The sequence below is a fragment of the Seriola aureovittata genome, chromosome 17, assembly GCF_021018895.1.
Source record: "Seriola aureovittata isolate HTS-2021-v1 ecotype China chromosome 17, ASM2101889v1, whole genome shotgun sequence".
Classification (NCBI taxonomy): domain Eukaryota; kingdom Metazoa; phylum Chordata; class Actinopteri; order Carangiformes; family Carangidae; genus Seriola; species Seriola aureovittata.
Window position 1 is genome coordinate 11624542 of NC_079380.1, and position 26473 is coordinate 11651014.

At 41.6% G+C, this 26473-nt stretch overlaps 2 protein-coding genes across 6 annotated transcripts; both read right to left on the reverse strand.

Annotated features, from left to right (window-relative positions):
- Position 1: 1 nt before the first annotated feature.
- On the reverse strand, positions 2-8283 carry samd1a (sterile alpha motif domain containing 1a). Of its 3 annotated transcripts, none has more exons than XM_056402180.1 (7): positions 7669-8283; positions 4669-5023; positions 4114-4253; positions 3929-3989; positions 1996-2077; positions 1769-1883; positions 2-1375 (listed from the first exon to the last, which is right to left on the reverse strand). In XM_056402180.1, the coding sequence occupies exons 1-7, from the start codon at positions 8029-8031 to the stop codon at positions 1229-1231; spliced, it is 1263 nt and encodes a 420-aa protein (XP_056258155.1). In that variant the 5' UTR covers positions 8032-8283; the 3' UTR covers positions 2-1228. The 3 variants fall into 3 exon arrangements, with proteins under 3 accessions (XP_056258155.1, XP_056258154.1, XP_056258156.1); XM_056402179.1 differs by having other exon boundaries at positions 4114-4256; positions 7669-8219; XM_056402181.1 differs by lacking the exon at positions 7669-8283 and adding an exon at positions 5637-6371 and having other exon boundaries at positions 4114-4256.
- Positions 8284-9600: 1317 nt separating this feature from the next.
- On the reverse strand, positions 9601-25933 carry prkacaa (protein kinase, cAMP-dependent, catalytic, alpha, genome duplicate a). Of its 3 annotated transcripts, none has more exons than XM_056401226.1 (10): positions 25126-25933; positions 16565-16626; positions 15884-16012; positions 15631-15729; positions 15455-15537; positions 15243-15369; positions 15035-15130; positions 14694-14816; positions 13801-13965; positions 9601-12640 (listed from the first exon to the last, which is right to left on the reverse strand). In XM_056401226.1, exons 1-10 carry the CDS (start codon positions 25169-25171, stop codon positions 12515-12517), a joined length of 1056 nt encoding a protein of 351 aa, XP_056257201.1. In that variant the 5' UTR covers positions 25172-25933; the 3' UTR covers positions 9601-12514. The 3 variants fall into 3 exon arrangements, with proteins under 3 accessions (XP_056257201.1, XP_056257198.1, XP_056257199.1); XM_056401223.1 differs by lacking the exon at positions 25126-25933 and adding an exon at positions 22939-23194; XM_056401224.1 differs by lacking the exon at positions 25126-25933 and adding an exon at positions 20028-20351.
- Positions 25934-26473: the final 540 nt, after the last annotated feature.

Genomic DNA, 26473 nt, shown 5'->3' on the forward strand with positions numbered 1-26473 from the left:
CTGAACAGAGCGACACGAACTTTATTTGTGACTCTGGAAGAAGTGTCAGTGTTACAGATAAAAAGGGGAGGAGATACATTGCAGATGTAGACTACATCATATGGAATGTTACAATTCAAGTGGCTGGCTTAGATCATAACACAGAGAAACATGACAAAATTATAAATGGATGAGAACATAAAATATTGCATTTGATCAACATATCTGCTCTGTAAACAGGCACTGAGCAGCTGGATTGAATGTAAAACAATATATTCAGTATCACAATAACATTCCCCACAAGTTCATTACTTTACTTTGCTTATGTATGAAAGCAAATTCCATTAAGCTGTAAATTTTCTGGTCACGTCGTTGTGAAATTGTTCCCCAGAATGCAACTGTATTAAATTGGACCACAGTCATTTCTAAACAAGATAAAACAAAAAAAAAAACAACACGCATCATATTGCCTTGCCAGCAAGTAGTAGTATATCATATTGGTTATATCTCAGTGTTACAGAGACACTGAAGACGTAATCCAACATCAGCAGCTATTGGTGACATGATAAGTCAGGAATCAGACTCTGTTGACTTTTGATGCAGATATGTAGATAGTCTGACTTCCCCAGCACTTTGATGACATTTACATCAACCCATCATATGAGTAAAGAAAAGTGCACAGCACCTGTGCTTTTTGTTGATCTGTGTGAGTTACAAACTGTTTCTGGACTGACAGAAGGTACCGTGGTAGGTAGAGGGAGGACACTGGGAGAAATTTCAAAACCGCAACAAACCCACATTTTCTTGTGGACCCAAAACTGTGACAGCACTTTGCTACAGCACTATGCAGTCTGGTCTGTATGAGTATAGTAGCCCATAGGTGGTGCACTTGGTGCAAGGTTGAGTCCTCTTCCCTGGCTGCATTACCCATCTTTTACTATTGCAGAGAGGTCATTGCTCCTCCACTTTACAACACACTCTGGTCGTAGCAGTCTCTTCCCTTCACTATGTGGTCACATGGGCAAAATGACAATTATTTAAAAACCAAAGACCGTAATGAGAGGTAGGATGACTGTCTTTCAGTTTCTGGTCATTCTCACAGTGAAAGTTCATTCCACCGCAGCATTTCCGCCTCCACTCACCCTCTACATATGCTGTATATGAAGGTGGGTGGCAGGATCCGGATGGGAGAGGGCACTGCATGCATGTTTGGGTCAATGCAGCATTTTCTGCCATGTGAATCACCACTTCAGAGGTCTTCGTATTCCAGGAAGTGGGTCCTCTGCAGGACCTTTACATGGCGCTCGTAGATTTTGAGGGCAGGGCCGAGTCGAATGGACAAACCAGTCAACACATCACTGCGCTGCATCAGGAGAAGGGACTTCCCATCAATTTCCTGTTGGTGAGAGAAAAAAAAACATGCTTCTCAGTTAATGTCACCCTTGGGTTTCTAAAGGGGGGTGCTGAATGCTTAGTGTATTTTACTAATATTTTAGGAGCCATCAGGACTCAGTGTTAAAAATGATATCGGCTACTGAACCCCTACAGTCATCTTGAGAAAAGTGTATTTTCCCAATCACTCTCAAGACAGCCAGTTTTCTTTTCTTGCAGCCTTTACCATGCAGCTCGATGTGCACAAATAAACTGGTACTGGTCACAACACACACTTCTTTTAGGCAATGCAACACACTATGTATAAACTGCCTCTAAAAATGAATTGGGTGATGGGATGTTTGGTTTTCAGCATACATGTAGCGCCCTCTGTGGCAGCTTGTGGTGGTGCACTAACCTGTGTTCGAAACGCCATGGCCTGCTCTGGAAAGCCTGCAGCTGAGAAGTAACTGGCCACATCTGCCACAGTCCACTGCAACAAGTTCTGGCTCATCTTCTCCTTCTTCACAGAGCTGGATGAAGATCAGGTGACAAAAAGTGTGGAGGGGGGGACATGACTGATGAATTGGCTAAAATGCATCTCAGTGGAGAATGTAAAGACTTGTTTAATAACAAGATACTCACACTTCATCACCTTTACCACCATTCAGAAGACCGTCTTCAGCTGTTGTAAAAGGCAATATATCTATCTTCTTTTTAAATGCACCTGTAATCAAAATGGAAAAAAATGAAATATTATAAATGATCAGCAAATTTTACAACAATAGAGCACTGCATTTAATGGAAATTAGGACATGCTCTGGGAGAAACCTTAATTACTGACTGTATTTCTTTAATGATCACAATACAGAGTCAATTTCACTTTGTATTACGGTTTGACAAAATGTAAGAGAAACACATCAGTATTACAGTATATATAGTATATATGGGGAACATTACTATTTTCTTGGCATCAGAGACCTCTGCACTTGTTACTTTTCACAGCAAATTCCATCCATTTGTATTTCTTGTCATATCAACATGACACATGCAATGACCAGCCACAGCCACATGTCTATCTTGAGGCCCCACATCATTCATAAAACCTGATCTACTCAAATGTGCAATTAAAAAGGGAGCTCAGTTCAAAAGACGCACTATTAGAGAGACAGAGGAGGGTTAATATGACAACTGTGCTCTATTGTTTGCCAATTCAATGTGCAAAATAAATTAGATAAAAATTAAATTAAATTAAAAAGAAATTCTGGGGTTTTAAATAAGCAGCTTCGGTTCCTTGACATTCACTGGTGTGATGTTGAACAAATGGGAGCAGAGTTCTGACAAAATGGAAATGATGCTTTTCCCGTGGTGCTAATATGCCACACTGAGACCTCTACTGTCACGGCACACTATGTTTTTCTATTAGACTGTTCATGGTTCAGAACAGTGAGGGTACAGTGGCTGAGTATTAATACAGCACCCTTACTATACCAGCCCACTTTCACAGGATGCTGCCAAGGCTGTTCTCCTGCATGTGATGCATGACAAGCATGAAGCCACAATTTTTTACATGGATACTAATCCCAGTCAAACTACATCCAGGCCCAGCACAGGTAAAGCACACAGTGACATGGTACCTGTGCAGTGGTAAAAATATGTTGGTGTTGTTCCTTTCTGTTACGCTGCATTTGTCATTTCCTTGGAAGTCTCTTGTTAATCTCTCACTAAGGAGGAAAAATCTATAACTACTTCTCTTGCATTAAAAGCTAGCATGTCAAATTTCAGATTTTCAACAAAGAAACAAACTCTGTAAGCATCCGACTACACAAACAACAAATTGTGCTCATTGTTAAAATACAAACAAGCTAGACGAAACTTACTGGGTATCAAACCTTATATCTCTGAGGTGGTGGACGGGAACTTTACCTCTAGCAAATTTTCATCAAGTCAGTAGAAAAATCTGAAAGTTTTATGTAGTCTTGCTTATCAGCAAACGTGTACATAAAATATAGGTCAAATATAAATAGAGCAGTTCATAATTATTAAGAACCATATGTAAACATACATATTATCAACCAAACTGCTCTAAAAGCATTTAAACAGATAGATTTAGAAACCCTCTGTAGCTTTGTGTTTGTCATATGATCATGTAGTGATTCTTCTTGACTGGACATCAAGATGCATCAGCTTCAAGACAGAATCAAACTGTATCAAGTCTGCAGATTTCCACCCCTACACACCACTACCTTTAATGGTGCAGTATTGCACAAAGGCAGCATGTTCAGAGTGACGACTTTGAACAGTCAAAGTGAGAACCACCTGGATCGACGGCAGCGGTACAAGCTTGTGAAGCATTCAAAAAATCTTGAGTGAGCCTCCAGGCAGCCCTAGTGCTAGAGGCCAAATAATAACCAGGATGGTCTTTGAAACATAAGCAATCAGCAGGTAATGCCCTTAACATGTGTGTATTTTATTAGAAACCATTTTCCAAAAAGAGATAGAAGTGGAGTGACCTGTTTTCTGCAAAACAACTGGAGACTACACAGCATCTTTATAAATGGGAAACTATGTAACTCACAGTTGTCAGGTGGCAGAGACACTGTCTGTGGTCTTCCATCGGTTACACTCCTGGTCTCATCCTGATACGGAAACAAAACAACAACAACAAATGAAACATGAAAATGTCAGGTAGAAAGCAGAGAGATCAAAGCGGGAGGCATACAGGTGGTGTTGTTTGTCACAAAGGAAAAACAGGCCAATTACCATTCGTGCTGCATAGTCTGGTACCAACTGGTCAGACGAAAGGCTGCTATCCTCCACCTTGCCTCCATCTTCTTTCTTCACGTTGTTCTTTAAAGCACAGGGGCTGGTGGTGGTAGAGTTGATTGCTGGCTTCGTGGCTGCTGCTAACAGAGTGAACCACTTAAATCACACATGGATCTCATCCATATTGACTTATTTAGTTTAAATTCACCCGAATGATTTGTTTAATAATTAATAACTAATTCAACTGACAGTTCTTACACGTTTTTGACATTTTTCACTAAACCTCAATAACTGGCACAAACAAGCCAATGGAAATGCATTATTTTCTGCATTATTTTCTCCAACAACTCTGTGTCTACCTTACATTAGATAAGGCATTTCTGCTGTCAACAACTATGTCACCCCACAAATAATTATCTAGTTGGTTAAAAGCTTCCATCCCCATCTCATATCCAGTGGAAAAACTAAGCATAAAGCATGCACATAAAACAATATTACAGTGCTTCATAATGCCGGGTATGCATATTACACTGTGTCTAGCAGTGTGAATACCTTTGTCTCTCTGCATTCCTGGGTGCTGGCGCTCCGCTGGGCAGACAGCAGAATCATAAGCCCAGTCATTGTGTGCGAGGGCCCTGGGGCTGGAGGGGGGCAAGGAGCTGGGCCTCTCACCAGCCTTCTGGAAAGAGACACAGTCCAGCCCCGAGCCAGGGCTGCAGCCAGGGCCGGGGCCAGGCCGAGTGCCAGAGGGAGAGCAGGGGGCAGAGGCGGCTCGCACAGAGGCACAGTGCACCACGGCATCTTCATACGTGCGGCCAGGAGAGGGCCCGTCCTGCCCATCCCGGCTCTCATCAGCCCCCTCCTCATCTGCATTACTGTCTGTGTCCATTGCCATAGAGGTGTCAGCCTACAAAACATAAACATAGGTGCAACATATAATTTTATCCTAATGTATTTTTTTTATTGTAATCTCTGCATGAACTACATTATATGAAATATTTACATGATATGACATTTTAAATCATCTCAGGTGGGTACAGAATTAAACAAGCATAGATCAAGTATGTCTTTATCTTTGCTTGGATCAGTGGAGAGTTAAGCTTCAGTGAAGAAATGAATAAGAAACATTTAATTCAGTGGAAGAAAAGCCTTTATAAACAATGAAGTTCATAATCTAACAGAAACTTAAAAAGCCGATACACCCTGAAAGGGTATTAGGGGTTGTTGTCATAACTGAGTACTAATTGTAGGCTGAACGTGTCACATGAAAACACGCTCGTACAGATGTCGCAATTTGACCGCTATGGTGGTAAATTATTGCCTTTGGATGCCTCCGTCCCTTTCCGCGGTGCAGTGTGTATTCTCCGCAGACAGTCTGAGCCCTGCCACCTCAAATGTGTCTCCACAGAATTTAACACATGCTGTATAACGTTATGTGACTGCATACAACTAGTTTTTACGTACGCACTCATTCCTTTGTTGGGGGGGGGGGGTCGACGGCGCCCTGAGTGAAAAATTACCTTGTGTGCGACTGCGTGTCCAAGACCCAGCAGTCGAGCACAAGAGCGCACTAAAGCCCGCCCCGCTCCTGTGAGAGGAGCCGCTTGTATGGCATTCACCCCATCGCACTGCATTTCACATAACTTTCACCGAGACACGGTCACAAAAACACGATGCCGCCGAGGATCTCAATCCAGCATGATTCTCATCTCGGTTCACAAACACAGCCGATATGCTCGGTGCGTCCCCGTCTTTACAGGCCTTATGACTGATCATTGTAACACACGGGAGCACAGGGCCGATGGGAGGCGTTTTTTTTTTTGGTTTTTCTCAAATTTCCTCCAAAGTGCGCATGGAGTTGGGGAGCCGCGGTAAAGACCTCGCCATTGTGTCTGTGGTCTTTACCGGAGCGCTTCCCGGGGCCGAGCCGCGGTAAAGCAGATCGGAGATACCAAAAAAAAAAAACGAGCTTTAACTCGACAGGAAGATCAACGCAGCACTCCGATCACAGCGAGCACCAGCCGCTTCGATTATAGTCTACTTTGACTTTGCACCGGGTCAACGATTTACTGTAAAAGCGACGGAACAGAAAGAGTAACGCAAATGAGTCCGTTATCGGACACGTCACTGTCTACATTTGACCCTCGTATTCGGGTAAAACCTGGATAACAAGCCCCGAGAAGCAGCCAGTCCAAAGTAACCAGGCGTCCGTTTTGTAGCGACACACACGCCTTTCAGGGAACAAAGTCAATTTGATCTCAGCTTAACCCAAATCGGACAGGCGCATCCGCCATCTAGAGCTGGACGAACAGTTTGCGGTCGCTTTACGTTACTTCAGGTCTCACACATTGTTACTGGCTCCTGTATTTCATTACTTTGCAGTGCTGTGGTTCATCTTAAAATACTGTCAACAAATAGTTGACACACACGGAGAAGGGATGCCATTGCTGTACGGGACGAGAGAGGCCATAACAACAGCTAACACCAAGCATTAGACGTGACCGGGCTTGGAACCGTGTCAATGGAGCTAGGGGTTCGACTTTATGCACTGCGTCGGCAATCGTACATCACTCGAGAAATAGACGGAGTTTGCACACATGAACTGCATATACGTTTATTATGAGTACTTTGGCACTGATAATGATCGGTTTTCTTGCTGTTTTACGGGACAAAACATAGTGATGGGCATATTTTAAAGTCCAGACGGAAGGGGTGACATCTCGTCACGGACAGGCGAAATATGTGTGTGTCTGGGCATGGTTCTAGGTTCATTTGCTGTTTTGCCTGGGATCGCTGTGCTCGTTTTCTTCCTAGGAAAAAAAACACAATCAACAACCCAACAATGTCCCAGCGTCCCCCATCAGGCTCCTACATCCGCGGTGTTTAAGACTTTTTTTCCTTCACCCACTCCCACATTGACAAGTAAGTGAGAATGAAAACACGTGTTTCCGCCCTCAGCTTTCAAAATAAAACTTTCATTGGCGAACGCGAATTTTGACACTCTTATTTTTGAAAGCAATTCGTCAACTTCCGGCCTCAAGCTACTCGTTTCTTGTGAGCTTGACACAGCCTCCCCCCACCCTCCTCCCTCCTCCCCTTCGCTCAACGCCGAGTTTGGGGCTTGAAAAGCGCTTTCTGCTGCTGATAATGGAGGCTCAACCGGGCTGTTGCGGACGGACAGGACGGTGCAACTTTTCCTGTCTTCTGCTTGTTCGTCTGCATCGTCCGTTTAAAGTGCTTTTCAACCGGGGCTACGTAAAATATGCCACACTCTGAGTACACGCGCACCTTCTGTTTTTTTTCTTCTCCACCTCGGCAGCGCTCGAGCGAGGTCCAACCGCCGCTCCCCGTCTGCGGCAGTTTTGGGTGCACTTGCAAATCACTCCCCTCACCACTCCCCGTGTACAGACACAAAACAAAAAGACGTTTATTTTGCAAACCACACACAGCCCGTAACGTGCTTATATCTCCACCTGTTAATTTGCTATGACGTGATATGACAATGAGATGTGAGCTCGTTAAACATGTCTCCTCGCATCAACCTCAACATACCTCCAAATCCTCCTCGTCCTGGTCCACAGGACCGAAAGCGCTGTCCCCGTTGCTTAAGTCAGAATGACTGGCTTCTTCCACCGCGCTCCTTCTCGCAGCCGTCGTTAACGTTACATCGTCTTTTTTTCTGCTTCTCCGCTGAACCTTGGCGGCGTTTCGGTATGATATAGAGCCCTTGTAGTTAACTTTCAACACGGTTTGTTCCTGTATCAGTTTCTCCAGTTCTGCGCAGGTTCGGTCGGGCTCGGACCCGTGTCGTCTCCGGACCATTCGGCAAATCCTCTCCAAGTCCGGCCGGGCTTTCCGCGACCGCAGCGAGTCGATAGTGTCCAGGATCCACTCGCGGTACTTGGATTCAGACATCTTTTTTGCTCGGTTGGTTCGCTTGTTTTTTTTCTTTTTTTCCTTTTTTCTTACCTTAGTGCGTCAACCTTGCACGTTACACACGGCGTTTTTCGTGAGCCGCGGTCCGAGCCCAACTGAGAAGCGGAAACCTCGCTGTACGCCTCCTGCGTTTGCGTGTGCGCTTAAGGTGGACCGACGGATTACAGCGAAAAGTTTCACTCGAGAGGGGTTTTAAGGTGGAATGGGCAGTCCTGGACGGGAACATGCGCGCGCACTCGGCCCCATGTGCGTCCTAATGAGTGTATAAGGTGGCATTTTACGTAAAAAGTTAGAAAATATTTATATAATATTATATATATATATATATATATATATATATTAATATATTGATGAAGTTACTGAAGCTAATTCACGTGGTCTATTATTTTGTAGCGTTGCAAAATCAAATTTAAGAATCTGAGTCCATTTGCTGCCCCATCACGAGAAGAAGAAGTGAAAGAGGAATTAATAAAAGACAATAGATTATCAGGTCAGAAAAATACTGCTTTAGTGAATCCAGTAAAAAAAAAATGTCCTCTTTTGTTGTGCTTTTTAAAAATTGTAGCTGGTCTTCTTTAAATCACGAATTATATAATTTACTGTATTGGAAGCACAATCTGTGATCCAGTTGTTCGGGTTAGGGTTAAATCTCCTTAGTCCCACTAAATTCCAAAACACAGAATTGGAACCTGCAGTGATTCCTAAATTGAGTCCCCAAATACAGGGGCAAACACTATACAGCTGTACTGTATGCAGATGTTTTCTGATGCTGTTAATGGTATGATTACCTCTCTCATGTTTGTAAACACAAGAGTAAATAGGTGTGTATTGTCAATTATGATAAACTTAGAAAAAGGTTTATACTGATAAATCAACTTTTCAACTATGTAAACATATTTGTAATTTATATAGTCTGAAGATTACCAAGTGGACCTTTAAAGTATTTTTCTTAATGTATTTTTAAAATACATACATTTTATTACATCTTTATTGGGTTTATTTACTCATTTGTAGCCTTTTGTGTCCAAATGTCTCATTTATTTTCCAATTATCGATTAATGAATTACTTCATAACATTTAATACTTTAATGGGTTTATTCATTACGTGGTCTTTTACTTTATCTTAATTGCTTTCAAACCATCTGGAAGCCTCTCTAGGCCCTTCACATATAAGTGATGCAGATAGATGCACTCCTCAAAAAAAAGAGTGCTCTGAGGGTGTAGATACATTTGGAGAGGGATGCTGAAAAGCTGGCTGGGTAATTGATCCCGTACTGTGACAGGATGAACATAACACTGCATTATTCAATTGCACCTGCCAGCCTCTTAAAACATTCACAATAACAATCAGGACAGTGAATATAACACCTACCAACAATTTTGCTCCTCTGATCCGCCATGAGAGCAGCCTGAAGCTGCAAATATCTTCCCTCAGATTTGTATGTTTTAAAAAACATTATTTATTTTTTTTAAAATGTGGTTAACCTAATTTAGCTGAGTGTGACATCATGCAAGGTGAAATGGGAGTTTATATATAACCCAGACATATTAGTCTTAACAAGTAAAACTTTATTGGAATGATACATTTTGCAAAATATTACTTTATGTATATTTTTTTTAACATACTCATTGTGTTCTAAGGGTATCTGTCAAGTTCTCCAGAGGGTAAGATAGTTAAGACTGTCAAAGGCAAGGATATACAGTATTGTTTCCCAAAAGGTACAATAGACTACACAATCACTGTACCCAGGTCATGAGGAAAAGATTAATGTTCTGTTTTTGCTTTTTTTTTCTCCTTTTTTTTTGAAAATACAATTAGAAAATATGAACGCAAAACATCTCAGATGTAAAAAGTGTTATGTCTGAATGAAGAGTGTGTGAAAACTTGATGAAAATAGAAGGCAAACACAGGAGAAAAACTCAAAGAGCACAGATCAGTTGATAGTGTTTAGCTGATAGAAAAGAATTAAAGACAATTGACAAGAAGTTTTGTATGGGAAGCAAAAACAAAAACAAAAGAAAGCATTGTGATGGCCTTAGTGTCTGTAGTGGATTGAGTGGCATTGCCTTCTACCCACCAACTCTGATTTAGTCATTTGTCAGAACATAAAGATCAAAGATATTACATGTGCTCTCTTCAAAGCGTTACATAGTGTCTTGCACAAATCAATTAAATAGGACATTTGAAAAAGGTGTGGCATGTGCTTCACTATTTGCAAAAGACTGGACAAGTTGGTCGGCGATCCACTGCATTGTGATGCTCACGAATCAAAGGTTAAATGGTGATGAGGCTGTCGGCTGTGGAAACTGCAGTTTCTCAAACATGTCTCAGGTCCAGGGGTTGTCTTGCTGCTGGGTTGCTTTACCACATGCAAGAAAAACCAAGCTCACCAGAGAAACATGTATTATAAAAGAACCACATCATGTTTCCAAACAGCATTGAAACATCTCCATCAGACAATTCAAGACATTCAAAAAAGGTATCCTGCGTTTGACCTCAATTACATTAAGAGACTCCCAAAATAATTACCCAAGCCTACTGAAATCATTTAGAGTCGAAAAACATTCTCGAAAATGTCATGTTACAGGACTTGACAAATAGATTGATGCACATCAAACAATTCACAGAAGCTTTTCAGTGAGATGGACAAAGTCTAGCACCTAGGGCCTGATGGAGGGTGGAGGAAGGGGGAATGGGGGCGGGTGAAAGCAAACATCCTTCATCAAACCAAAACGTGTTCAGTCAACAAACCAGCAATAAGATTTGGTCTGTGATTGTCTTGCATCCACAGAAATAAACTTGGCAAAGGGGGACAGCTTTAGGATCGCTTCCTTAGTTTAATTTGTTACATAGAAAGCTGGAAAACGGAAAACAAAACATTCCAATCTCAACAGTCCCAAAAATTTGGTTGGACTGCAAAGCTATGTGAAGGTGTTAAATGTAAGGTATATACAAGAGAAGGGAGGAGGGGAAAAAAAACAATTATCAAGGTGAGAAATTCAGTGACAATTATCAGCAAACTGTTGCCCTACAGCTGAATAATAAACAAAGGCCAGAAGAGCTTTTTGACATTTATCTGGGTCTTGTTCCATCTTCAAAATAGAGCAGCCGAGTCCATTTAAATAGTTAAGCATGTTATCCATGATCTCAGGTACCTCAGCACAAATAAAGCATTAATGCTCTGCCATCTTTAAAAGTGATATTGTACAAAAATAACATGCACATTTTGCTGAAACATTTTGCTACTTTTTTGCGTATTAAAAACCAACCACCATAGTTACATACAGAAAACTTTGCAGTGTTCTCAGTTTGCAAATTTGGCAGAATTTATATTTGTTTTATTTATGAAATCTTAATTCAGTTTCACAGCTATGAGACAATGTTTAAAAAGATGGATATTTCATGTTCTCTATCATATATATATATATCAATATACATGTATAAATGTACTATGAATTAAATAAACAATAATCAGGAGTGTGACCACAATGTTAGTTGCTGCTAAATCACAGCTTTTTAACCCACCCTTGAGCACTAAATAACACACAAGCACAGAGATTGACATAAAAGGACAAAATGATCACCAATAGGATTTTTTTTTAAAATGCTCTAATAAATTCAGCTAAGAGAAAAGACAGACTTAAATGCAGACCTCATGGTTACCATTTCTTACAGGTCCCCAAAAGCAGTAAGACCTAGATGAAGTTTACTGTGATAAATCATTTTCACTCTGATCAAAGAAGTCACCACTGCTTCAACTGGAGGCAGTGAGCGCGTCATCTACCCAATAATCATGCCACACTGAGCAGACAAAGGCAGGCGCAGAGAGTTTTCAAGCTTTTAACCAAAAACGGTCACAAGGGCCGATGCCACCACAGCCAAAGCTCTGCACCAGTTTCAACACAGTTTTCCAACCAGTTGGCATTATGATAGGCACATCTGTTGGACTTGGTATTGCTTGGACAGATTCATGATGGAGACATGGAGGGGGAACCAGGGTGACAAAATACAACAATCACTCTTTGAGAAGCTTGTAGAGAGGGCCTGTTCCAAAAGAAAAAAAAAAAAAGGAGCCTAGAGGATTCGGTACCTTAACAGAAAATCAATGCCTCAACCTGCAGAGACTGAAAACGTGTCATTACACCATCAGAAAGATACAAGTCTAGCTGAACAGCCACAATCTAGGCCTGTTCTCCTCGAGCCCCGGCCACAAACACAAGAGGGATAAATAAAATGAATAGGTAACAGTTGAGAAACAATCAGAAAAGGCAACACTGCTGGTTCTGTTGGATCTTTCTTCACTTTGCCTACCTTTCCACTGGGGGGATTTTACATTGTTGTCGTCATTACAAATAAGCAACTTAGCAGTCCACCCTAGCGCTTCCTGTCTTCAGACCCCCTTTAACTTTCTAAATCCCTGTCACTCTCTTTCTTTCTCTCTTCGCTACTCATGGTTGGAATCTAGAACTCAGCAAACTCCTTTGCACACTTCTCTGTGAAGGAGACTCTGATTTCCTCTTCCTCGTAGTCATCAAAGTTGCTCGTGTCACCCGGGCCTTTGCACTTAGGAATAAAGGGAGCTTCCACCTGGAACACACAGGACAATCAAATCACTAGAATGATGCAGTGTAGTCTAAAAGAGAGAACCAAAGGCACAGCATGCTGCATAAACTACTGGATGACATTGGAATAGTGTCCCAGGAGATAGACCTGATTAAAAACAGATTTATATTCATTTATAGTTATACAAAGCAAGTTAAGATGATTAAACTGGGAGTAAAATGTGTTATACAATCTAAAAATCATGCTTGAATTCTTTGTCTGTGGTCACACTGCAAGACTAATTTCTTGTGATCACATGTTGTCATTTGCTTTTCCTGAAGCCAAGTCTTCTATTTCTATTTCTCTATCTATCTGTTTCTAATTGTAATTTCTCAAAATGAATTTCTGAAAAAGAACTGCCAAAAAAAAAAAAACTAACTCTCTGAATTCATTTGCATCATGCGTAGTATTATTGATACCAAAACGAAGGGCTCAAGGGAGTTTCTGTTGAAATAAATCAAGACAAAAAAAAAAAAAAAAAAAAAAAAAAAAGAAATATGTGTTTTGTTGCTTCTTTAATTACATGCTCTAATAGTGTTTATTCTGTGTATTGTGCTTGAAGTCTCTCTTGTTAAAATTTAACCTTTGTTTACACACTGTCAGCACTCATTATGAGCCTGACTGGGGGATCCCTCTCTGTGCAGCAGTTCTTTTCTCAATGTATGTTTCTTATTCAGTGAACTTTGTGAAACCCTTTCACAACTGTACCTTTATACAAATAAACGTGAGTTCATGCGGGGGAAAAAAATGGGGCTCTGTTTGTGTTCATACTGTAGTGTCAAATGAGAGAGGACTTAGTTCTACTTCTGGTCCACTTCAGATTTTTAAATATTGCTTCAGCACTGCTGTAATCCTACTGAATCCACCAGTTTCTGTGAGAAAAATGGAGTCAAATACATGTTTTGTGCGTTTTGTTCGACATTTTTCCATTAGCCTCTAATGTGACATCATCTGTGAGGAGGAAGCACAGATGGTGTGAAATTGCCCATAGCCACAGATGTAGACTAAAGGCACTCCCACTGACCAAAGTCTCATTTAAGCCATCATCCTTTGTCAGCACCACTTTTCTTTTGTCCTTTCCATTTCAAAATGGGAAGTGGACTCTATTTGTACATATTACTGCTATATGAAGGCTTGCCTCTCACCTTCCTCTGGTAAATGGCAATCCAATCAGTGGTGGCAAACCACTTGTGGCCCTTGATATCATTGACTCCATTCCTGAGGTTGCCAAAGCGCTTGGTCAGGTCCACCTGCAGCAAATTTCTCAACAGATCCTTCAGGTCTGAGCTGAAGTGGGAGGGAAAGCGAACCTGCAAACAGTAAAAGTGGTGTGAGTGTGCGTTCACAAGCCAAGTGTTTTATACCTCATGCTATGATTTTTAAATAGACTGCTGGTGTCTGGCCTACAGCTGTGCTTTAGTGCAAGCCTACGAGTGGTGCGTAGTGTTGTGAGTGGTGCTGTTTGAATGACATTGTGCCCACCAATGCTGAATTTGGATTTGATTTGCCTGGTTCCGTCATGTCTGCTTGTTTGCACCACTCTACTTTTCCTTAGATTTTTCTGATGCACGAGCCATTTTTGTCCACAGGATTGCTTACCACTGGTAGTTTTTGCATGAAAGCCAGAGATGACAGCCAGTTGGGAGGTGCTAAAACTGGCCCGCCTAATGCAAACTGTGCCGCCATGTTCAAAGACTCTGAGGGGACATGCTTAGTTCCAGTGCTCTAATGAAAACCAACTGATGCTAGGAGCACTGTCTGCCTGATTTATACCATTTACTGCAGTCACATGACAAATGACTTGCTGAGGTGTACAATCTGGACGACAACTGGTGTATGCACCTAATAAACTGGCACATCTGTGGCTGAATACTGTTGTTTATGGGCTTTGAGATTACCTGAACACATGCTACAAGGTAGTAGTTATTTCTATGGCAGTGATCCCTAAACAGATACCCATCTACTGTCTAAATAAAATATGAAATGAAAACACTAAAATAAAAAAAATGATTATTTAGATAGTCTTCTCTAAACTCACCTTCCCTGATACAATCTTCTCGTAAATCTGAATAGGCTGGTCTGCAAAGAAGGGGGGGTAACCAGCAGCCATCTCATATATCAGCACTCCCAGAGCCCACCAATCCACTGCTTTATTGTAACCCTGGAAAGCACAAAGGAAATAAAAGGGCAGTCAGATATGACCTCAAACAAAAACTTACACTTTACAATGTTGACAATAGACAGTAAGCAGCACACTATACCACAGTTCTGGTGGCTTTTTTTCTTTCTTTAAATTATGTCCCATGTAGATTTGAGAACTCCTCTGCCCTTGATATAAAAAAACAGTGCTGTCCACCATGGGCCCAGCTGAACACTAACCTTACTGAGGATGATCTCTGGTGCCAGGTACTCTGGGGTCCCGCAAAGCGTCCAGGTTCGGCCCTTCACCCTTTTCGCAAATCCAAAATCTGTTACCTGAGAAAGAGAGGGTACAGCTCTCAGTACTGACCACACTCTGCAAGAAAACAGATACTAATCAAACAATAATTGTTGTTGATGGTTAAGAAAGGGAACATGCGATCCTTGCCTGTATGTAACCTTGCTGGTCAATGAGCAGGTTCTCCGGCTTCAGATCTCGGTAGATGAGGTCCAGTGAGTGAAGGTATTCGAAGGTCAGTACAATCTGGGCTGCGTAGAAGCGGGCGTGTGGTTCACTGCAAAACAGATCAGCCACAATATTTACAGTCAACCTGCAGCAGATGGAAATATTTAGGTTGAGTAAACTAAATGTCAGTTTACCTGAATCTACCGATTCTCCGTAAGTGCGAGAACATTTCACCCCCGGGTACATACTCCATTACCATATACAGATTACTGTTGTCCTGTAGAGAGATGAGCAAAGTTTTACTTTGACATGCAAAACACATACAAACAAGAAATGAACATGCTTAGAAGATGAACTCTGTAATGCATACCTTAAAAGAGTGCTCGAGTCGCACCAGAAAGGGAAAGCTGACAGCTTGCAGGATACGTTTCTCGTTCAGTGTGTGCTCTATCTGCTTCAGCTTCACTACCTGGGAGGGAAGAAGATGAACGCTTATTAAGGAAACACAGGTTATAAAAAATGGCTCATCAGACATGTTTAGAATCATATGAGAAATATAAGATGGAGTCAAGAATTCATATTTATTAGTATTCCTCTATAAAATCATGCTTTAAGTACTGTACCTTCTGTTTGTCAAGTATTTTCATAGCAAAATGTTGGCCCGTCTCTTTGTGTTTAACCAGCATGACTCGACCAAATGAACCAGTGCCTAAGGTCTTCAAACGCTCAAAGTGGTCCAATGCCGCAGTTTGCTGAGGGGCAGAAGAGGATAGTGTGCATAACATTTTACTAGCAACATCCAATAACGAGCCTGTCTTTAGTTAAACTATTTCACTAAATGATACCTCAGCTAAAATATAATATCATGTCAGTAACAAGTATTATTCCTGTTGTTTTAATGTGAATTAAACAAGCTGAATTAGGCATTTCATTTTGTTCATTGAGCTGATATAAGAGGTGCAGCCACTGTGGAAATAAATATATATCCACATTAGCCCAGCAGAGGGTGCAATACCCCTTTAGAATAAATTGGAATTAATTTGATCATGGGCGGGGCTACTCCCATGAGTCTGCCTGAGAGAGTGAACAAGCACGTGAAAATAGTCTGGTTAATACAAGATGCATCATAAAATGCATTATCACACTGATGTGTCTCAACACACCAAAATGAAAACAATATTAGCAGAAGTACAATAATAAAGACTATAAAATGTAATGTACAGTTCTAATGACTGAATAAAACTATGAAAATGTTGAGGATTAGACAGAAAAAAAAAAGAAGGAATTCTCATTCGTTCTCTCACCTGTGCTGGATTCTCCCATTTCTTCAAGAAATCTTCTTTGGCTTTGGCAAGAAACTCCTTCACTATAATTAGAAACAAATTGCATATTCATTAGAGAGATTGTGTGTTTTAAAAACCAGACTTTGACATAAGTTAATCACCAAGACCCAGAGAATACCACAACATCTGTGTATGACAATTATGTGGAGGAATTTGCAGGATATTCCAGCCAAATGAGCATGATACATGTTATGCGCCTATGTGTACATTGACATAAAAACCCTCTATATGATCAGCCGATCAAGGTCAGTCACCTAGCTCCACTGGCTTGGACTTTCTCTGATTTTGGGATCCAAACAACTGCAACCATTAAAGTGAACGCGGTACTATAAAACCAGCTGAAATAGTGAATTAAACTAATGCTGAAGTTTGTCTTGCTGAAGGTAAAAATACACCCTTTTACCCAGAGAATAAATTACTACAAATTAATTCCACTCCTTTACTATGACCCACCTAAATCATCACAGGTGCAGAGAATTGTTTAGAAGCCACATACGCAAAAAAGATGAAGAGATCACCGGAATAAAGTCAAAGAGTTTTTAGATTAAATACACCTGTAACTGTAAGGTCCAACAGCTGGTGAGTCAATTTCCTTGCAAAAAGTCCAATGAATGAAGACAAATGGACATTTCAAACCCAATCAAACCAAAATAATGGCTAAAGTATTGCACAGTTGTAAATCTGTGTTGTGCAGCTCACCCTCCAAATCAGAGTCTACAGAAGCTGCAGGGTTCCATGGCTGAGATGGAAGAATGTGTACGACAACAGTTAGCCGGGTACTTCACAAGTCACAGCATTTTAGGAAAGTGGCAAAGAGAAAGCCACTTGTGTGACATCTCAGCAAGTGTTTACCAGAAGGCATGTGAGACACTCTGAAACAAAGTGCAGAAGTTCAATGGCATGTTAAGACAAAAAAGAAAAAAAAGAAAATCAAGCTTTTTAACCATTACTCTAAATACTATGTTCAGCGAGAGCAAAACAGTGCCAGCATCATGATGTGGGGAAGAGTCTCTGTAGCAGTAAGGCTTCTGAAGTAAACTAAGTGCAGCAAAATACACAGAAATCCTGCAAGAAAACCTTCAGCGAATGTCTGACTTAAGAGACTCATTTTCAAGCAAGGCACCAACATTTAAAGCCAAAGCTGCATATGAATGACTTAAACATCCTGAAGTGGCCACGTCAGCATGTAGACCATAATCTTATCTAGAATTTATGGCAGCATGTGGACATTGGTATTCAATCAATGTCCATACAGGTTGAAAGAAAACCTGAGCATTTCTGCAAAGAGGACATTAGGAGTGTGTGCACATGCTCGAGACAGCCGCTGGCCCTACACCACAAAACGTCATGCTTGTGCATTATGGCAAAAGATAGATTTAGACAAGAGTGACCTTTTTCTGAAAAATTTCAAGTTGATCTAAACTTGAGAGGCAGTTCTGACCAATCAGACTCTTATGGAAGCTATGGACGTATCTTGGGTGTGATGACAGCAGAAAGAGACTGTTCGTTTACAATGATGGCGGCTCCTAAAGAGTTTAGCATAGATGCTGCTATAGCATCAGTTATATCATAACTGGAGAGCATTTATTCATTGATGGAAGAGCAGAGAACAGAACTTGGGCAAGAGTTTAATTTACAAAATGTGCTGGTAGTGAAAAAAATAGCAAGGATGCAGAATCTGATTGGTTGAAGTCAGCCTGCGATAGATGGTGATAGACAGATGGTTCATCCAATCACCTGCCAAGTATTTTTGAAAGTGTCTGCCCTCTTCCAAACAGTTTCCAACAAAACCTTCCCAGATGGTTTTGTGTGATAAACCATCTGTCGAGTCAAGTTAAAGTTGATCTCAATTAGAAAACAAAATTTTGACTTTGATTTTCTTTTACACATATGGTCCAAATTTTCTGAGCTTTGACATGTGTCATTAAACCCACACAAAACAAACCAATATTCAAAAGCAGACTGTTAGCTCTGAAGTCAAGGGTCCTGCACTTATGAATGCACTTATGTGGGAGAAAAACATTGATCTGGAATAATAAATCGATCAGTGCCAAGAGTGCAGTTTAACATGAGGCCAGAATGCCTTTGGAAGAAACCTACACCCGGTCTCTGTGAACACAGGTTAGGACTTGGCAATGCAATAATACAAATGCAGCAGTGTGCATGCACACACATACATGTTATTACAGGCCAAAAGACTACATGCCTGTGAACACAATTTGACAGCACACATAGTGTCATATGGACAAGTTCATTTTTCTTGTCCTTATCTTTATGAGGCTAAACACTGTTGTCTGTGGGAACATGCAGATAACCAGTCCTTCCTCATTCCTCGTTACTGTCTGTGCACTAGTTTTAAGGGACATAGCCACCCTAGCAGCCGAGGAAGCACTGTTATTTCAGATGTTATGGTTGAGGTTGTATATGTAGAAATACTGTTGGAAAAACAACTACAGTTTAAATTTAAATTTATTGTGGTGTTTGATTACTACAGTGAATATGAAGAAAGAGCAGAGAAAAACTCAGGCTACTCTGTAAATAGTACACATTCACTTTACTGGTTTAATATTTTGGACAAAAGATTTCACACATAAAGAACTGAACCCAAAGTAGAAATAAGGATAATTACAATAATACAAAAAATTATTTATACTAGTTCTTCATAAATGAAGAACTGAAAAACAGTGGAAACACAAACCATCTCAGGATAATGTGGAATGTCTGTCTGTCTAGGTAATCGATGCAAAACAGCCCAGGGCACACTTTAAATAAAGCCAGTCAGCTGTCAATAGTGAAAGTGCACAGCAATTTATTCATCAACTTTGTGATATGAATATTCAAACTAATGGGATTTTGCAGTGATATGTTCAAATCAGAAATCAGTGGCAACTATCTGCACATAAATTTCTCATGAGAACATTTGTGCATCTCTTGCACACATACACTCAAAACTAAATGAAGCTTAATCCTCATTTAGCTAATGTGATTTCCTGCAAATTCTCCAAAGACTAGCAGCTCCAACAATAGGATGGGAGAAAGCCAGCAAGAACGGCAAAGACCAAAGTTCGCATAAACATGTCGAGACACTGTTGCTCCCACAGAGAGCAGTGGAAGCAGATCGGTCGCCAGGGAGAAAACATTTCCCGAGAAACTTGCTCAACTCCCACTTCCAAGCACAATGAGCCACAAATGGAGCTATTCCCGTCATCACTTGAAGCTGCTAAGAAAAAAGACGTGGGTGCTGCTGCAAAAGTAGCTGGGAGCTAAATAGCCAAATCAACAGCTGTCTTTAAGGAAATATCATTCATTCAGACTCTCTCTCTGTAAGATTTAGGAGGCTTGGCCGCCATGACTACCCAGGGGAGAATCAGGTGATAAGCTCATGTTCAATACCCTGATTCTCCTATAAACCCAAATTCCTTACCATCTGGGATGACTATTGGTACCTCTGGTGCTGCATCTGCCGAGCGCGACCCGGATTCACTTGAGCGCGAGGATGACTCCCTCTTCCCTGCATGCCTTCTGGAGCTCTTCCTGTCACACATTAGCCCTGCAAAGTCTCCCCAGTTCTTCTTCCTTGGCCTCTTCCTCACAGCCACTGACTCATGACCTATCCTCCCCCTCTGAGAGCACTCTGGTCAGATCAGCTGCCCCACTCATCCACAGAAACCAGTCAAGTGTCCTTGCTGGAAGGATGTGTTCAGTCTTTTCCGTGACTGTCACTTTGCTGGGTACCAAGTTCGGAAAGTTGCATCCACCTCCAACGTGCAGTCAAACATAGCATGGAGAGCAGCACTGCTCCCGTTACACTTGCATAGAGCAATTAGACCCTTGCTTGGTTTGTATCAATATTTATTCTGCACACAAAGTACTCTCTGCTGTTCCCTCTCATGTCAACCACACATGCAAAAACACACACACACACACAATGCACACACAGAGGCTATATATTGATCCAAACAGGGGCATAATCATCTGGGGGAGGGGCATAAAACACTAGCTGGTATATTTATCCAACCCAGAGAGTCCTATGGAAAACTAGGCCTAAGTGAAGACCCTTGAGATGAACAAGACACATCTACATGCAACTAAAACTTTCCCTAATTAGCAGAACCAATCAGATGTCACATCTGCAATGAAAAACTTTCAGGGCTGATCTGGGTGTTTTCAAAAACATAAAAGTAACTCTCTCAGGAGACACCAGCAAAGCAGGAGTCCACAAACCGCTGTGAAACTTTTTCTCCCTGCCCAAATGCACCAGAGAGTCTGTGGAGTGCCAGTGCTGAATTGATCCTCCAAAAATCAATCCTACATCTCTCCCCTGGGCCTCACTGCCCCACTCTGACGCAGGAACAGAAGGGTTATATTGGGGCGAGCTGACCGACATTTAACTGTGAAGCGCGCCAAATCAGGTCCCAATCTACACCAGGCCTTGTTCAGATAGCATATGGTGCATAAGAAAACAGTCAGAGGGGAAACCGAGCTGCATGTGAACCAGTAAGGTGTTTATGTATGTGTAAACATGAGAAATAAATGGTAGTCATCAGCTGAATACTGGCAGTAGACATTTCACTGTGACTGGTGAGCAAGCAGCTACTGACTAAACCACCAATGAGAAGCCGTTTTGTGTACTACTGTTGGAACTGAGCTGGCTAATACAGAAGCACAGAAGCAGACAGACTGAGCTGATGGTCATTGTGCAATGTTCTATTCACATCTATTCAAATGCATGCAGAGCACTGGTTAAGTGCCTGAATCCATCCATTTTATTGTATGATTGTTATTTAAATTGCTCAGAATCGCATTGACACCTCAGCTAAAAAAGTCTAACTTTGTTAGTTTCCATACAGGAGTGGCTTTTATACAGACATATATGACAAAAAGTAAACCTTCAAAAGTGAAGTTTTATGGTTGTGCTGAACTAAAACAGAGCAGGTTCAGTAAGTATAGCCCATCACTACATAGTTATTTTTACATTTACAAATCTAATTCGTTCCCAACTTAGCCAAGTACATATACAGTAACTAATGAACATTTTACACTGTCTACTTTGACAACAAAAATTATTCCCTACATTTCTGCTGTTCCTCATTTCTGCAGCATGGTATCATACTATGCTATGCTTTATTTATAGTAGAGTATAAATAATTTCAGTAGCACCACCTATGTGGCTACAGCTTTAGAAGATTAAGCACAACAGACACAAAGATTCACACTACTACCACGCCTGTTGAGGTGAGAATCCAAAAGAAACTACTGTGCCTTGCGTGATCACTCTATCCTCAGTTTTGCTTTGCTTGCTGCTGAATTCTGCATCTCCGGATTGTTCCAAGGCAGCATGTTAGCTTGCCAACAGTGCTGTAAGCTTATCTGAGGTGGCTGATTGGCATTTCAAACGTAAGGTCCACTGGTAATCAGTGTAGGCTTATAACAAAGCCCCTTTTACTGGAGACAGGAAGTGATGAGCGATCCAAACACAAACCTGCCCCTATTACACAAACCAGCTGCGTGCAGAGCAGGGGCAGGACATGAACCATAGGTTATTTATAGACTGAGGGAGTTGCACTTTGACAGGGTGCCACCTCATTATATGGCCAAATCCAAAGCGCACAAGATTCAATATAACCATCCCTTGTGTCATCACTGGTTATGAGGATGGGCTTGATCAGATGTGGAAAAAGTGTGTGAAGTACAGAAAAATATTCACAGGCTATCAAACACTAAAACAATCAGACAGACTTACAAGAGCAGTGGAAAAGACAATGATACAAGAGTGTTGTAACAAATAATAAAGTCTGTGTGTGTTAGGATTAATTCAGCGTCACACTGCGTAACAGTTTAAGGCTGACAGTGTTATACTGTACACCATGGCAGCTGACAGACACTTCCACAATAACTAAGAAATGTTTTCCTTTGAAGTGTACCTTGAAAACAATAGCTAACAGAGAAAAGATGAACAAAAGGCTGCTCTGTATGTGTGTGTGTGTATACATCAATATATGCACGCACACACAAACACACACATCTTGGTTTCTGGCAATAATACCAGTAAAACCAATGTCTGCCAGCACTAATGATCACTCCACCAAAGCCAACAGATACTTAACTCACCAGGTCATGAAGTGAGTTTAGTAACAAACATTATCAATAAAATAATAATAATAATAATAATAATAATAATAATAATAATAACAACAACAACAGCTTAATTATCTGTTAAACGAATGAGCTAGAGCACAGCTTATGATTGGCTAAGCTAGTGGGACATAACATAGCATGAACCACAGCTCCACCCCTAACCCGTGCTCCTGTCGAGCTCCAGAATGAAGACTCACTCCAGCAGCAAGCCTCTAGCTCCTCCTGTGGTTGGTCATATCTGCCGTCTCCACTGCCTGTGTCCCCTAAACAGGGCCCAGCTCGGTGAAACAGCCTTCCTGCCAGCCTGTGAATAACAGACATCCTAAAAGGCTGGAGGAAGCAAGCTGATAGCCTGTGTAGCGTCTCAGCACTGCAGTACGTCCAGATGCTTTAACAAGCGGGAAATCCAGAATATGTGATGCCAACAGCGTCTTAAAGGCCCAAACTTAAAGCTATCCTGGTTGGCTGTGCTTAGTTTATAGAGCAGTAGAGACGATGACCAACTGTGCAGAGCTTGGGCTGGACCTTCCTTGCTCCTTCACTTCCTGCTGCAGTTCACAGTGTCTGTCCGCCCTGCTTCTTCCTGTGGGCCAGAAATCAGCTTTGTATACTAGAGCAGCGGCTCTCTGCTTGTCTTCTCCAGCCTGGAAAGTTCAGAGGAAACAGACCTTGTGCACCTGAAACAGCTCTCAACACTCTCTTTCCATTTTCCGTAGAAACCAAAATGAGCTGCCATGTTGTCCTTAATCTCTAGCTGCGCTGTGGAAAACTACGCTCCTGGGTGTGGGCTCTGGACCCCTGGTCTGCACCTGTCTCTGGGGATCAGGGTGGGTCCAGAGCGATCAGGCTGATAAGGATGTGAAGCATGGCATGTCAACAAACCTCCCACTAGCAGTGCCTCCTATGTCCTTGCTTCTAACCTACAATTTTAACTACTTATAAAGCATTTTAAAAAAAACAACCTTTGAGCTTGAACACCTGAAAGTCATGGCCTTTGTTACAGGGGCTACCACCGATGGGTTAAAGTTACAGAGTTACTGGAGGCCATTCTTCACACCTACTCTCTACCAGCAACAAGGAGCTGACACTCATTTTGCAGATACCTGTTCAGACTTTGCACACTTGAGCGTTATTTATAGTGTCATGGATAAAAACATAAAATTGTGTTCTCCCAGGGCTTCTCCAAGGCCAGTGCTCCTGACTGGGAGAGGAGAGTGAGTTAACAAGCAATTTATTGAGAAATTGAATTCAATTTTTCCCTGGTTTAGTAGTTAACACTTACATTCATATTTATATGTAAGTGTCATTTATTTTGTTGAATGCCTCTTAATTTCCTTTTTAAATGTGCTAATAGTAACTGTTTTCAATCTGATGATTGATAAGCCCATTAACAATATATAAAGTTGTGGGGAGCAATCGAGCACACAAAACGGTTAACAAGACCAGAGCATCCCTTGCTCTATGTCACGCACACAAACATTTGCGCACACGTACTGGGTGACACATACAAGTGCCCTTGTTCTAAATGCTGCTCATCACATGATGTTCAAGAGACTCCTCAACTCCCAAGTTTCTGCCTGGAGAGGATCACCCTCATGCATCATATGACCCTGTCCTGGTGGCTTTTTCCTTCTCTGATAACAACCAACTCCCTCTACTCACTTACTCTGAAATGCAGTCTGTGAGACTCAGTGCTCTGGTCCACATTGGATTAAAATTCAACTCATCACTTGAAATATCTTAAAATCTGCATTACTTCTACACATATCATTTCTCCATACACAGAGGAACGTTTTGTCCTGAAGTAACTGGGTTATTAAAAAGTGCACAAGAAAACAACTCCACACCAGGGTCTAGGTTTGCAATGTTATTGCAGCCTTTCAAAACCTTATGAGAGGAGGGGGAAAAAACATCTGCAAGACATGAACCACAAAGAAACCTATGACTGTTGTATAAGGCTAGCTGTTGTCATCCTCGCTGGTACCTCTGAATATAACCTGGGGCTTTTAATCACGAGCTTTCCCACAGAATCAGCGGAGAGAATGAATAACATCCTCTGCTGTTCAGTTAGGATGAACACGGTGTCACAGTAAAACAGTTAAAGTTTATATGTGAATATGAATGGCCACATGTTCTCTTTCATAGGGTCTCACCTAAAGTTGACAGTGCAGCAAAGTTTAGCATATTCTGCTCGATCACTTCGAAAACAGTGCAATATGTCGTATTGTGGAGGGTCTCTGGGCCTCGATGCATTGCACAGGTGTTAAGTTGTACTTTATATTTCGCTGCCATTATAGGAAACAGGAAATAACTACAGCGAACCCATCCAACGACAGGCGGCATGATATAGCCAGCTGCTGCAGCCATGGGTTAAGGGTACTCACCGCTCTCCATCTCATTGCCCTTCTTTGCGGTGGGCGTGTTGCCCATGATGGCAGGCTGATGGTGGAGTCCCTGGGTTCGGGCTGAGTTTTCCTTCACAAGTCGTAGAGTGATGCTACACTGCTAACACAGTCGCTGGGCTCAATGAGGCTGACAGCTAGCTACTAGCTAACAGCTATCATTATTAGCTAATGAGTGTAAATATATTTTTTCCAACGCTCTTCCGCAGTGGGTTCGGAAAACCCCAGCCAAGCGAGTATATCCAAGTCTGCAGCTAACAGTAATGCTTTAAGTTAGCTAGGCTAGCACGACAGCTAACTCTAGCAGAGATGGCCAGTGACTGTTAGCTTGTTAGCGTTAGCCTGTCAATTTCCAAGCGAGCACCGGCCAATCAAGACGACACTCGACTGTCCTTTATTTCCAGAAACGGCTTGGTTTATCCAAAATCCAGTCCGGAGCATTAGACGGATCGCCGACAATTGTTTTCCGTATGTCTAATGAGCAAGCTAGGGTTAGCTTTCAGCGTCCCTTGCAATCGTATCCTGGCCTGACCTACCCAGGTGCTATCTCTATGTAAGCAGGCCTTTTCAGTTGAGATCCAGATAACAAAAGTGGTGTCCGGGTTATTCGTTTTTTCAGCTGTTGGTTATTTCAAATTGACATCCCTCCATTCGTCCCGAAACCAGCCGTCAAATGCAATGGTTTCCTGGGGCCGACCATCTGATAGTCGATTCCTAAGATCAACAGACCCCTTCCATTAATCTTCAGACCGCAAGGGAAACTCCAGTCATCCATCCAGCGAGTCCCGCCTCTGACTGGATCTGATTGGCTACATTCACAGATATTTACGTGACAGAAGTCGCAGTTCAAGTGTTGATTGGATATGCGTCAATACATCCAATAATTGCATGGATGCGATTCGCCTGTGAAATGATTTTGTTCCGCCCCCCAGACTTGCTAGAACCCAATACGCCCAAGTCTATAGCTATTTTTTTTTTTTTACATTTTTGCCTTAAATTATCAGCTGTTTGACTGAGTTTCGTACAGAACACAAATCTACCGCAGCGACCTTGCTATCGTCATGCGATTTACAGTGCAGAAGTTTTCAAAGCCTGTAGCCTATATAACCGCCCCTTTTACCCAACCGATCTATGATTGGGTGTGACGGTAACAGACTATTTTTAGTAAAATGTTAAATTATAAGGGGATACTCACTCTGATATTTTTGTTAAAAAGTTGGGACTCTGCTGTGTTTAACGTTATAATGAAAAACAAATTAAGTACGTGTGGTAAGTACTAGGACAAGGACAAGAGCAAAAATATATATTTTCACAGCAAATATACTCAAAA